This window comes from Triturus cristatus, chromosome 6 (assembly GCF_964204655.1).
Source record: "Triturus cristatus chromosome 6, aTriCri1.1, whole genome shotgun sequence".
Classification (NCBI taxonomy): domain Eukaryota; kingdom Metazoa; phylum Chordata; class Amphibia; order Caudata; family Salamandridae; genus Triturus; species Triturus cristatus.
In genome coordinates, this window is record NC_140589.1 from 709,044,853 (window position 1) to 709,059,567 (window position 14,715).

General features: G+C 45.0%; 2 protein-coding genes across 3 annotated transcripts in view; one reads left to right on the forward strand and one right to left on the reverse strand.

Moving 5' to 3' along the window:
* ZBTB24 (zinc finger and BTB domain containing 24) overlaps positions 1-3,808 on the reverse strand; it is a 110,274-nt gene extending 106,466 nt beyond the window's left edge. The window contains exon 1 of the mRNA XM_085611190.1: positions 3,608-3,808. The gene's annotated coding sequence lies outside the window, so the exon portion shown is untranslated. The remainder of the gene's footprint in view (positions 1-3,607) is intronic.
* A 538-nt stretch (positions 3,809-4,346) lies between these two features.
* Positions 4,347-14,715, forward strand: part of PPIL6 (peptidylprolyl isomerase like 6) — a 171,850-nt gene continuing 161,481 nt past the window's right edge. Inside the window, exon 1 of one of the 2 annotated variants that reach the window (XM_085611192.1) lies at positions 4,347-4,537. In XM_085611192.1, coding sequence (XP_085467318.1) covers positions 4,441-4,537 — 97 coding nt within the window. In that variant the 5' untranslated portion in view covers positions 4,347-4,440. The remainder of the gene's footprint in view (positions 4,538-14,715) is intronic. The other variant, XM_085611191.1, reaches the window with a different exon arrangement.

Below are 14,715 nucleotides of genomic sequence, written 5' to 3' on the forward strand. Positions count from 1 at the left end.
ATAATAAATAAATGTCAGCTGGGTTTTCGTAGTCATCTTGGTACTGTGGAACAGTGCTTGAATCTTAATTTAATCATAGGGAAACATACTATCGCCTGACACAGTCCTCTTTACCTGGCATTTATGGACCTTTCGTCCACTTTTGATTTTGTTAACAGATCCAGGCTTTGGCAATGCCTTTTAGATTATGGGTTAGATAAAGATTTGGTGTATTTTTTAGCATATCTGCATAGGGACTTAAGGGCCCGGGTAAGGATAAGTATGGATGGGGCAGTGTCAGGAGACATAGTGGTTGGGAGAGGCGTTAGACAAGGATGTGTTCTTGCCCCACTTTTATTTATTTTATATATTAATGAACTTCATAATGTCCTGTCTAACTAAACCACCGATGTCCCTATAATTAATGGTAACAAACTGCCTGTCTTATTATATGCAGATGATGCTGTTTTAATGGGCCGCACACCTAATGCCTTGAGAATTTTAGTTAGGGGATTTGCAGTTTTTATGAATAATCTGGATCTTTGCACAAATTTAAAAAAATCTTTTTTAATGTGTTGTGGCCCTAAGAAACGTTCTATTAATACTATTACCTTGGGCCCTGATTCTTTGATATGCACTCGCACTTTCCCTTATTTGGGCTTACAATTTTCTGATAATGGGTCCTGGACACCACATTTGGCTTATGGACGGACTAAATTTTCAAGAGCCATAAACTCAGTAATAAATCTCCCCCAACCGAAAAGAACTGAGGTGGTACTGTCCCTACTTAAAATCTATAGGACACAATGTGTACCAATCATGACCTATGGGGCTGAAATATGGGGCCTTATAAATTTGAAAAGTGTCCAGGCAGAAGAAAACAGATTCTGCAGGAGACTTCTGGGCATACCAATTTCATCGTCCACTTTTGTATGCCATAACGAATTAAGAATGCCATACTTGGAAGATTACATTAGGTCCCGACCTGTTTTATTTTGGCTAAAAGTTTGGAAAAACCCAGCAGCCTTACTAACAAGGGAGATTCTGGCAGATTGCCTAAAATGTGATAAGTGCGGTGATATTCCTTGGCTGGCCCAAGTACGGGCAAATTTGACTGCGGTCAATTTAGAGCATATTTTTAATAATCCTGAGCAATTCGATGGAATTGATGGAAAGACTATCCGCAAAGTTTTATATCAATATTACGGGGATGCGAGATACGCCCAGGAATCCGCCAAAGTATCTGTGAAACAATATATTTAAATGACAGGCGAGGGCTGATCTCCTTTATGCTCTCCCATTAGTTATCTCTTAAGAGATATTACTCGCTGGGAGCGAAGCCTTCTTTTTCGCCTTAGATCGGGCTCAATAAAGTATCTGTTGTGCTTCCCTATGGGTTATCAACCTAACATTGAGAATTTGGTTTGCCCATGTGGTAACTTAGGGAAACAGTCTATGTTACATTTTTTGTTCTTTTGCTCTTTTTATCACAAATATAGTATGCAGTTATTGATACCGTTTTTCAGGGCAAAGGGCACAACGGATCTTGAGGTTGCACATAAAATTATTCTCCAGCTTAAAGACGATGATATAACATATCGAATGTGCACTTTTCTGAAAATGGCCATCTGCTCACGTCTTTCTATAAATTGATGATTGCTGGATTAGGCTGTACTATATGTATTTTTGGATTTTATATTACTTGTATTTACATTTTGTACTATGCACATCTGCACTTTTACTTAATGCTGCTAACTGTAACCTTTTTGAGATTTAAGGATTTGCCCGCCTTTAGCTGCTCTTTCGTGAAATATTTGCACACTGTCACTTTAACATCGCCGATGATATCAAGTTATGGATAATTTAGTAATATTTTAACTGATCAGTTTTAATGATGAGTTTTTAGGACTATGTATGTGATTATGATTAATGTTTGTACTTTTATGGATAATGCATATACGAATAAAGATAATAATGAATGAATGACTATGTATAGAACTATTAAGGTGGTCCATCTGACTTTAGGCTGTGAAGGGGACAGTCGCATTATAATATAGGATAACATACAATTTCCCGTGCTGTGCATAAAGCGACGGCATTACATTTACAAACTTTGAGTTTTTTAATAGATAATGAAACCGAGGCACAGGGGGATTGATCCTGACTCACACAACCTGGTTGAGCGAATGCCAAACTTCAAAACCCAGTTCTCCTTTATTCCAAAGTCATCAACTTAACAACTAGTCCACACAACGCCTGTAGGAAAAGTGGTTATAAACATTTCCAACTGTTTAGGTACAATAAAGAGAGATCTGGAGAACTTTAGACACAGTGGATCATAAGAGGAGAGTGTGGTAAAAGAGAACAGCAAAGTGGCAGCACCGACAAAAACATATTCAGAGGGAAGACAACTGCCCAAGACACTGTAAAACAGTAGCAGCCACATCAGAGCTGAGCCACGTTTGATGCCTCCCCCTTCCCCCAGTCATGATAATTTAGCTAATTGCGTTATATATGCTTGAACGTGGACTTTTGCTTTTCTCATATACATAGCAGTAATTCAAACTGGCCAAGTCATGCCTGTTCTGAACAGCAGAAATGTTTGTTATGAGGCAGTCACTGCGGGAGGTAGTAACTGGCCTGTGAGTATAAACGGGACCCCCTGTTGCTTCTCTCTTTGGTGACTATCAGCAGCCTGGACGCCAAATGTGTGTCCTCCTAGGGCTCTATCTGAGCAAAGACAAGCTTAGTGAAGGAGATAGCAAGCATACTGAAAGTAACAAGCATGCTGAAAATAGGGACACAGTGTCACAGGTGAATTTAATATTTTGTCGGACCAGAAATGACTTTGTTTGTAACACGTAACGTACATATTGCATTAGTTACTATTCTTATGAACGCAGTCGATGTCCACATAGCTTATCAATCTACAGTGGAGCACATTCAGCGTCGCTCAACATGCAACTAGGATATAGTTTTCTGCGTCCCAATGCCACCCATCTTTTTTAAAACAGTTCCTATCATTTTTTATATATAAAGGAGCAAAAGAAAAGGAGTCAAGCGTGAGAGTTAGAGAAGTAAAGGACGGAAAATCAAATGTCTTCAAACTGCACACTGTGAAAGGACTGTTCCCAATCATTTGGAGAAAATTAAAATGCGATACAAAATTGAAAGTCTTCAATTTGCATTCTAAAATTGCTTTGTGATTTAAAATGTAATAAGGATAATGCAACGTAAAAGACAACGCCTGAGCAGTTACACAGCTGTGGAATATATATTGTTCAATGTGCTTGTGCATTTCTGTTGATCTCGCTGCAATAAAAGACTATATTTATTAATTTAGTAAGCACAGGCTTGTCTTTTTAAATATTTTGTCCCATACTTTAAGTTAAAGGGACGGCAGCCATTATACAGATCCTGTGGTCTTGTTACACTACCTACCTTTGCACAACTACAACTCCAAAAACGATTTGCAATGAATGCCACGACAGGAAAAAGTTGTACTCCTATTTCATAATTATGCATGACATGATGTCAAGGTAAATGGATTAGCCTAGCCCCTTGCTCGTGTAAATACAGAGAATTATTGGCTCTGTATAAAAGTAAATCTGGAACAAACTGCACCTACCTTCTAATATTCACTGCTGACAGAAGTTAAAGTCACATATCCCTCCTTTAGACTACTCCCTAGTGTAAGACCTTGGGAGTGAGAACAGCAAAAACGCAAAAACAGAAAAGACTCGACAGCCATACGCTAGAAAGCCACTTAGAAACATGTGGAGGAAAAAACACACAATAACACAACAAAAGTCGTGGAAACTAAAGAGAGACGACAGTTAATGGGGGCTGAGGAAATAAAAAAGAGACTGCCAACCCTGACCGGTGCAAACAAGAAAAGTGTCCTGTATTTCGAAAGTGGCGGCCATCTTGGTGATAATACTGTGAAGTCCGTGCACTTCTCTGCAGGGGCTCAGTGCTCTTAACAGGAGAATACGTGCACTTTTCAACAGGAAGCAGGCACTCTCATGGTGCGTGTCTACTGTTGTAGATTTCACTTTCAACCACTGAGTGTAGTATACCCAATCAGTAATAGATTTCAGAGAGCCCTGCACAGAAGTTAAAGACAAGACTACGGTTACGTTTCGAGACTCTTTCAGATGTAGAATATTTGCATCGCAATTCTCTGGTCTTTGGCTTTGTCCCAAATTCCTCCCCTTTAATTTTGATTCGCCCATTCGCTCATAGTATTACTCAGAGGGCGGCTACCGGCTGGAGCATTATTTGTCGTTGTTAGAACTTCCTATACACATAATCTGATTGGAGCACTATGGTGACGTATTCACGGGGCATGGCGTCGGGTGTTGCTATGGTGAATCTTCGAGTTTGTTGACGCGCGAGTCGGCAGACTCGCTGCTGTAGACAAGCAATCGGACCCTGGTACACTATGTATTGCGCGCGAGTATGCCCTCCTGTAGCCCCTTTCACCGAGCCATTGAACGTGCACGTTGTGGGGCTACAACGGGAGCCAGAATTTCAGTCCGCCATGTGCGCTGCGCAGGTAAGAGCGGGGAACGCTCGAGATGTGGCTGAAGCGCTAAAGTGTGAAGTTTTGTGCCTGTCCTCTGCTTGGCATCACCAAATGGAGCCCGACACAGCGTCTCTCCTTTGACCAAATATGCATTACTGTATAACCTGCCCCTCAGTAACACATTCCAGACTGCCTCACATATATGTGAAATGCAAGCGTGCTGGTTCACTCAAGCAAGTGCTAGTTAATAGTTATGGCATTTCAACATGCCCTGCAAAATTCTGGAGCGCTGTAGCACCACCGCTCAGTTAAATAAAAAATAACAATGCTGCTTTTTTGATTAAGATACACTTACAATATGTGTAGAGTGAAATATCTTTAAAAAAAAACCTGGAACCAAAGTATACATCAAAAACTGTAGTTTATTCCACAATAAAAACCCACTACCGTTCAGATGAAACTCTCCACTGCCCCGAACCATTTCCCACATTTCAGAATCTCCGCAATGCGTGACTTACAGATTCTTTAATAAGAACTTTAAACTTGCTGTATACAGAGCACGTTAAGTACTCTAATGAGTGTATAACACATCTCTCCTTTTACAAAACATTAAAAGATTCAATACATGACATAGTTTCTAAGTCTAATCGGTAGAGCTCTTGTTCTGACCCTACTGTTGGTAACTTTCACATAATGTTATGTTATGTTAGATAGTTTTATATAGCGCACAGCTGCCTCAGTGAAGAGGCGTCCCGGCGCTTGCGGCAGTGTCAGTAGGAAGCTAGGGCTAGACCGTAGGGAAGAGGTAGGTGTTAATAGCCCTACGGAATGACAGCAGGTAGTCTAGCCGCCGGATCTGGACAGGGAGAGAGTTCCAAAGTTTAGCGGCAAGAAACCGGAATGACCGCCCCCCCTCTCTGAGGCGCTTCACACGGGGAATGGTTGCAAGGAATTCCTCAGCAGAGCGTAGCTGGCGTGTAGGTACGTATGGGACTAGCAGATTAGATAGAAGCTCCGGGGAGGACAGTTTTAAGGTTTTAAAGGTCAGGCATAATGCTTTGAATTGGATCCTTTGAGGAATGGGTAGCCAGTGTAGGCGTCGCAAGGCTCCTGACGCTGAGCTGGTTCTGGGGAACCTCAATAAAACTCAGGCGGCAGCGTTCTGTACTCGCAGGAGGCAAGTGACTTCGGCCTTGTTGGCGCCTAGCATGAGAGAATTAGCATAATCTAATCTAGATAGGATAGTTGCCTAGACTATCAACTGTTGGGTTGGAGGATCAAAGAAGCCCAGCATGGGCCTCAAGCCCCGAAGGAGTCCAAAGCAGGTACCAGCGGTCTTCTTGGTATGTTCCTGAAACCCACGGGTGGAGTCAAACCAGATCCCTAGGTTTTTTTACTGCCGATTTAGGAGTAGGTGCAGGGCCCAGGGACTCCGGCCACCAGTGTTTACTCCAGAGCCCCTTGTCCCTCCCCACCAGCAGCACTTCTGATTTGCTGGCATTAAGTTGGAGGCAGTTAGCGGTCATCTAGTGCGTTACTGCCGCTAGGCCACTCCGAAATCGCATGGCGCCCTGAGAATGATCATTGGAGAGGGCCACGACTAGCTGTGTATCATCGGCGTGCGAGACCATGGTCAAGCCATGATCCCTTGCCACCCCCACCAGAGGTTGGACGTAAAGATTGAACAGCATGGGGCTTAAAGCCGACCCCTGAGGAACCCCCTGTTTGATGGCATGGGCGTGTGAGAGGAAGGGGAGGGGGGCTGACACCGGGAATGATCTGTCAGAAAGAAAGGAATGGAACCACTCCAAGGCCAGACCCACCACCCCCGCCTCTTCAAGCCGACACAGGAGGATCTGATGGGATACCGTGTCAAACGCGGCGCTAAGATCGAGCAATATGAGCACCGCAGTTTGTCCCTCATCCAGGATGGTACGTAGATGTTCTCTCACTGCTAGAAGCCTGGTCTCGGTACTATGACCCAGGCGGAAGCCATTCTGGGAGCAATCCAGGGCGCCTGTGTTGTTCAGATAGCCTGAAAGAATAGTATTGGTGTGGGCCTCCGCAATTTTACGGACCCAGGGCAGGAGGGATATGGGTCGAAAATGTTCTGGTTTAGTGGGATCAAGTGTTGGTTTTTTCAGCAAGGGGACCACCCTAGCTTGTTTCCATGATAGGGGTACCACCGATGTGGAAAAGGAGGCATTGATAATCTGACGCAGAGGCGTCATAAGAGCAGGTAGTGTATCCCTGAATTGGGTCGGCCTCATGGGATCTATAGGGGAGCCTGATTTGATTTTTTTGCTCAGAGTGAGGAACTCATCCTGGGAGATGGGGGATTTGCTACCAGGGTATTGGTGAACTGAGGATCTGAAGAAACCATGGGGTCTCAAGGGCAGGTATAGAAGGATTTATAAATGGCTTAAACTTTCTGGACAAAGAAAGTGGCCAGATCTTTGCATTGCTGCTCAAACGTGATCCACGGAGTGGAGGGGTCCTTCCTAGTTTTAAAATCGTTGAGGATTTTGAAAATGCTTTTTACCGGATTTTTACTTGTCTTAATCTCATTAGTGAGATGAGCTGATCAGGCCCGATTTATGTCCTTGTAGTAGCGTTTAATCGCATCCTGGTACGACTTTTTGGCCCGAAGGTCATATGCCCTTCTCCAGACCCGTTCTAGCTTCTTACAATGCTGCGCAGGGCTGCCAAAGAGTCATTATACCATGGGTTGGAGTTTGAGCAGCGACCCTTAGACCATTTGGCAGGGATCAAAATGTCCAAGGCCTGTAATATCCAGTCACAGAATGATTTATATGCTTGCTCAGGATCTGTGTCTAAGGTGGAGGAAGAGGAAGCCAGAGTGGAGAGCAAATCCTCTAATTTAAGTTTGTGCCAGCAATGTCTAAGAGTGTCTTTGGGATAGGATCTATGAGTAGGCTCAGAGAGCGGAAAGAAGATAGTAACTAAAAAGTGGTCGGACCAACACACTGGGCTAGGTGTCTTGACCATGAGAGAAGGGATGTTGCAGTAGACCGGGTCAAGTAAATGCCCTGTAGAGTGGGTGGGGCCCACTACCAACTGGCTCAACTGACAGGCCTCCAAGTCAGCAAGCAAGCTGCTGACTTCGGGGTCATTAGGGCTGTCAAAGTGCAGATTAAGATTACCCACAAGGTTAAAATTCGTAGCTGTCAGTGCCAAGGAACTCACAGCCTCAATGATGGCTGACTTGAACTCCAAGGTAGGTCTGGGGGGGGGCGATAAACTAGTAGACCAGAGAAGGAGGAGTGGGCATTGAAAGAGATCGCAAAACGAGCGCATTCACACCCTGCTATATTCTCCTTGACAAGTGAGCAGCGGTAACAGGTTTTAAAAATAACAGCTATGCCCCCGCCTCTAGTTTCTCTATTAAGTGTCAAGATACTGAACCCTGGAGGAAGAGCGAGGCCAAGTTCAGCCACCGTGGCATCAGTCAACCAGGATTCAGTTATGAAAAACACATCCGGTGATTCATCCTCAATGAGGTAATGGATCTCCATATAGTGTTTAACCAAGAACCGGACATTGAGATGGAGGATTTTCATAGTGGGTCTGGAGGCAGTCGGGGGCAATACGGAGCAGGATTTATAGCCACACTTGTAACAGCAGAAAGGTCCTTTCATCGTGTCCCCCTGATACTGTCCACAAGGGCTGACCTGCTGGCCAATAGACATCAGCTGCTCCCTGGTGTATATAAGCACCCCAGATTTCAAATCACCAGCATGTCTGGCATCTGGCGGCATACAGGCACAGACGGGCTTGCCTTTGGACTTCTTCACAAGACCATTTGAGAAAGGATTATAAAGTGGTACTTTAACATGTTACACCGTGCTTTTTTGCAAAAAAGAAAAAAATGGATGAAGACACAAAATGTGTCCCGTTATTCATAACGATTTCTTTGGGAGTACCTTTAATGCTAAACAAACGTTCCAAGAACTTAATAGTGGTACTGATATCTGCCACCCTATATATATAATACACTCATTTTGAGAAGTAATCAACAGCCATGATGAGATATGAGATACCTGTTATCACCACTCAAAATGTGGAAAGGTCCTACAAAATCAATTCCGATTTTTACCCATGCATCAATTTGGCCATACAACAGAGCCCAAAGGAGAATATTTTACCTTTCAATGATTGTCAAAGGACAAACACTCTTTGCATCTTTCTATATACATTCTGACCTGCTTGTGAATCCCTGACCACCTCTAGTATTTATTGATTAACTTTACTGTGGCAGACATACCTAAATGTCCTTCATGTGTGAGTGTAATTGTTTTTTTTCCGGAAACCAACAGGAGGCACAAACAGATCTTGTCTAAGTACCATGTCAGTGACCACAGACAACTCTGAAGCTACTTGTGCAAAAACTCTCAAATCCTGACTTAAATTTCTATCCCGTGGCCATCCATTAACTATGTACTTTTTGACTTGCGAAAGTGACTCATCCAAGTCGCAAGACGTTCTCCACTCTTCTCCAGTAATATTGAAATGCTGTGTAGCATCTATAATGGTCATCACACATTCATCTTCATCAACATAATGACTGGAATCATCATTGTCTAGTATAGGTATGTGAGAAAGGCAATCTACCCTTAATTTTTTTTCCTACTGGCAAGTATTTTATATCAAAATTGAACTCTTGTAAACGAGATAGCAGTCTAATCAATCTTGACGATGCTTTGTGGGAATAACTATTTCCCAGGATGTAAATCAGGGATTTATGATCTGTATATAGAACAAATCTAGTACCCCACAAATAAATTCTAAATTTCTCTGCTTCCCACAACCATGCTATCTCTTCTCTTCCTATAGTGCTGTAATTATTTTCTTTCAAATTCAACATTCTCGAAGTGAAGGTGATTATATGCTCCTGACCATCCATCATTTCACTCACCATAGCCTCAATCTATGAGAGCTTGCATCAACATTTACAAGACCTTTTTTCCATGAGAATTAGATAACTGGGGGGAGGGAGGGGTGGCCCTGTGAAGATTTACAACGCATTGTAACAGCTCTCTTGGCCAGTAGTAAAGCCAGAGCCTGAAATTTATTTGTTGCTCTGGCTTTTTTGGGCTTGGAGTATATCCCAGCAGGCAGCACTAATTGTTTATGTCTGTGCATATAGGGACCTGAGATATCATTGATAGAACTTCCGCCCAGAAGTGTTTCAAAGCTGTGCAATTCCAAAGCATGTGTGCGAGGCCTACAGTTGCATTGTGGCATCTGGGGCTGCCCGGGATAATTTCAGGCAGATTAAATAAAGTTTGTGCAGTATGAGCTATGCTCTGTGCAATATACTTAATTGGATGTATTTAAACTAGATGTTGCACAAAATCATATGTGGGGATTCCAACACATTTTGCCACACCTTATCGCAAGACACTTGATTCACATTTTATTCCCAGTTATCCCTAATAGGTTGGTATTTCACACCAGCATGCTCCTGAAATCCCTCTACCAATGTATTATGCCCCTCACTGTAAGGGCATCCCTACTTGATTCACATTGTATTCCCAGTTATCCCTAATAGGTTGTAATTTCACACCAGCATGCTCCTGAAATCCCTATACCAATGTATAATGCCCCCCACTGTAAGGGCATCCGTCCCAGTGGGAAGACCTTTAAGGGGTGCAATCGGAGCATAAGTTAGGACAGACGTAGTTATGCAATACTATGACTCAACCAGCCTACTGCAGTGTGAAGGAGGATGGGAAGATTCTTGGGGTTTTGAGCGCTCAGGAAAAGGATCATGTGCAGCTGCACTTCTTTAATTGGTAACTGCGAGAGTGCTGTCTCGCAGAGGTGATGGCCTGCAAACCAGTAGGCAAACCACTGCAGCTGGACTGCATTGTAGTACCATTGAAAGTTCTGTGCACCAAGTCCTTCATTGTATGTTCAAACTTTGGCTAGAGCCATACACCTCCTGTCTGCCTCCCATATCCAGTTAATCAACAGCAAATCCAACTAACAAAAGATTTTCCTGGATATCAGCAGTGGGCGATTAACACAATTATAAAGGAAGCACAGAAGCATTACCATCTTGGATATTGTCATGTGGGCCCTTTACTGATAATGGGAGCCCGACCCAAAAGGAAATCTTAGAGAATGAATCAATCCTCCCAAATTATTCTCTAAAAAGTCTGCTTGAGTGTAAAACATATTAAGACACATATAGCAGAACGTGTCTGGTGTCCACTGTATTTGCACCACCTTGCAAGCTAATTTCTCCAGAGTAATACTTTTCGGAAAGGGAAAATGCAGGCTGTGCTTGTGTTGACCGTAAGACCTGATATCCTCTTAAATACGTGCATAGTGTCTGTCATTTAAGCCAAATCTGTATTAACATCCCACAAGTAGAGAAGGGTATCATCTTCATAAAGCGATACTGCTTGAACGCTGTCAGCGTGCTGTATTCCCCAGTCGTTTCCCTGGGTCTGCAGCTTTATTGCCAGAAGTTCAATTGCCAGGGCAAACAATAGTAGGAATAGGGAACAACACTGTCTCGTGCCCATGGCAACTACCTAACTATGGATAAGTTACAACCTCTTTTAACTATAGCTTTGGGTATAGTGTGTAAGAGGCTGATCTAGTGCAGCATTCCAGAACACTAACCAAACCCCTTAAGCATGGCGAGCATATAATTCCACTTTATGATTTCAAATGCTTGAACCAAGAACTTAATCAATCAATCAATCAGGATTTATAAAGCGCAGCTTATCTCCCAATTTGATTATCTAGACACTTGCAGGCTTATTCGAATAGCCAGGTCTTGAGGGCCATTCAGAAATCCAGAAGTGAGGTGATGGTCCAGAGGTGCGTGTGGAGACTGTTCCAAGTCTTTCCTGCGATGTGGGAGAAGGAGCACCCTCCACTTCTGCTTCATTAGATGCGGGGAGTAGGGCGAGTGAAAGGTAGGCGGAGCGTAGTCTTCTCGATGGTTGGTGGAAGTTCAGGAGGTGGTTAATGTAGGCGGGTCCTTGGTTGTGTAGAGCCTTGTGTACGTGGGTCTGCAGCTTGAATTGCCATCTCTTTTGTACAGGAAGCCAGTGGAGTTTCCTGAGGTGGTGTGTGATGTGGGTTAATTGGGGAAGGCCAAGGATGAGGGGCTGCGGCGTTCTGTATGGTCTTGGCGTTCTGTATGGTCTCTGTAGAAGGTGGGCGGCGATTCCTATGTAGAGGGCATTGCTGTAGTCCAGTCGGCTGGTGATGATGGCTTGTGTCATAGTGTGTCTCTTGTGTATGAGTAGCCGCTTGAAGAGCTTACATAGCATGCGCAGAGTGAGGAAGCAGGCAGAGGAGACGGTGTTGATCTGTAATTGTATGGTGAGCTTGTCAATGATGATTCCAAGGTTTCTGGCGTGGTTGGAGGGAGTAGGTGCAGGTCCTAGGTCTGATGGCCCCCCAGGAATCGCTCTATTTGTTGCTACTGTTGCCAAAGATCAGAACTTCCATCTTCTCTGTGTTCCACTGCAGGCAGTTGTTCTTCATCCAGTCGTCAACATTTGTCATGCATCTATGGAAGTTGGTTCTGGTGGGGGTGGGGTCATCGGTGAGTGAGAAGATGAGTTGGGTGTTGTCTGTGTAGGAAATTATGTTGAAACCGTGGGATCTGACGATTTTTGCCAGTGGGGTCATATATTGGTTGAAGAGCATGGTGCTGAGGGATTAGCCCTGGAGGACACCGCGGGTGATCTGCTTGGGTTCAGAGGTGAAAGGTGGGATGTGGATCCCCTGGGTTCTCTTCCGTTGAGGAAGGAGGTGTTCCATCTCAGCACGTCCCCTTGGATGCCGATGTGGTGGAGTCTTTTGATCAGGATGTGGTGGGATACAGTGTCGAAGACTGCAGAGAGGTCGAGGAGGATCAAAGCTGCTGTTTCCCCTCGGTCAAGGAAGGTTTGGATGTCGTTGGTGGCTGCGATGAATTTGGTTTTGGTGCTGTGACTGCAGCTGAAGTCTGATTGGGAGGTGTCGGGCAGCTGGTTCTGCTCCAGGTGTGTAGTGAGCTGATTGTTTATGATCTTTTCCTGTACCTTCGCTGCGAATGAGAGCAGGGAGATTGGCCAGAAATGTTTAAGTTCGCTGGGGTCGGTGTAGGGTTTTTTGAGCAGGGATCTGACTTTGCGGTGTTTCCAGGCATTGGGAAGTGTTGTGGTGGTGATAGAGGCGTTGAGTAGGGTGGTGAGTTCGTGGCCGATCCTTTGATTTCCGAGGTTGAAGATGTGGTGTGGACATAGGTCTGTGGGAGTTCCTGAGTGGATGGATTTCATCGTGGAGGGGGTGTCCTGGGTGGAGAGGATGTTCCAGATGGTAAGCGTGTGGTTTATGTCGTTACGGTGGTGGCATATCTGTAGAGGAAGTCCATAGGTGTGGGTTGTGTTTCGAAATTTCTGTATATAGTTGTGATCTTGTTGTTTCGCTGGCAGCTGGGTTGGAGAATTCCTTAACGATATTGAAAAGTTCCTTGGTGTTGTTGGCACTGGTTTCGATATGTGCGGCAAGGGCTGTCTTCCCTGTTGTCCTCAGCAGGTGGTGGTAGAGATTGAGGGAGGTCTTGAAGGCTGCCCTGTCAGAGGTGTCCTTGCTGGTGCACCATCTCGTCTCTAACTGTTTGCAGCCTCGTTTCGCTGTTCTGAGTTCTTGGGTGTAGCTGGCCTTTATGGAGGATTTTCTCTGGGTGTTGCTCTCGATGGGGATGATGTCATTGGTGAGCCAGGCATCGACGTTTTTCACTCCCTGTTCAAGGTTGGGGGCACCAGCAGGGTTGGAGGTGTTGATGGCATTCGCCCAGCTGGTCTCTGAGATTTTGTTCAACCTCTAGTGGGTGGCACGGGTCATCTTGGGGGTGGTGGTGTGGGGGCTGGAGATGCTGATTTGGACGATGGAGTGATCAATCCATGTGAGTTCTGTGACATGGCTGTATTTGATGGGGTTGCTTGAGGTGGAAATTGGGTCCAGCGTTTGTCCTGCGGGTGGTGTAGGATCGAGGAGGTGTGCAGTATTTTTGTTGTTGGGGTCGTCGATGTGGAAATGTAGGTCGCAGTGAAATATGTAGTTCTTGGAGTCTAAGGCTAGGTGCACAATGAAGTCTGCAATGATGTGCAGAAGCTTGAGCGCGGGCCTGGGGGTCGGTATGCAAGGGTGCCTCTGATGGTTGTCTTGTCTATGTGGAGCTTGAAGTTGAGATGTTCCATGGGGGTGGTGGTATTGGCGATGCTGGTGGTACTCTGTATGGTCAATTTGTGGATGATGGCTGTTCCTCCTCCCGGCTTGTTGGTGCCGTCCTGGTAAGCGATTTTATATCCGTAGAGGATCGCTAAGGTAATGTCTGGGAAAGATGTGGATTTGAGCCAGGTCTCAGTGAGGAAGATGATGCTGAGTGTGCGGGTGGTGACGGGGTCCTTATTATTCAGGGGGATGCTTGCATAGTGAGCGTGTGTTGAGAAGATCACATGCAAGTTGGTTTTTTTTGGTCAGATGGTGTCTGTGGTATGAAAGGGGAGGGCTTGTCAGTGGGCTGGTGTGTGTGCAGTGGCATGTGAAGTGGCAGTGGGAGCAGGTGAAAGGTCCTACAGTGGAGCGTGGGTCAGTGTTGTGGCAGTATTTGTTGCGGCGTGTGGGGTGAGGGTGTAGAGCTTGACGATGGTGTATCTCCGGGGGGGCCAGGAGTTGTGGCGATGGGTGCAGTCCAGGCATGGACGGACGCAGATAGGTTTGCCTTTGGCGCACCAGCGGCGCCCCCGTTGCTTGTGTCCGCTGTGTGGTCGCACTGTGGCCTGCATTAAGTAGGTCATGGGGTGGGGGTGGCTTCTGGCCGGGCAGCTGTGGAGTCACTGGATCAGTTGGGAACAAGCAGGAATTATAGGCCACAGGCAAGTGGCTAGCTAGGTGTCCAGGTGCCTACTTCTGATCAGGTGAGGTACGTGGGGCATGCTCCAAAATATGATAAAACTGTCTAATATTCAATGAAGTGCTCAGACGCAGGATGAATCAATTATGATCATCGTCCCAGGAGGCAAGGCACTAGTCTAGTCCACCAGAATTCTGCTTAAAATCATAGTCATTGCTTAGGATTGACAATGACCGATAAGAGGACATGATTTTAGGTTCACATCTGGGTTTCGGTATCGACATAACTATTACCTCATTAATTGTAGTCAGTAGGGTGC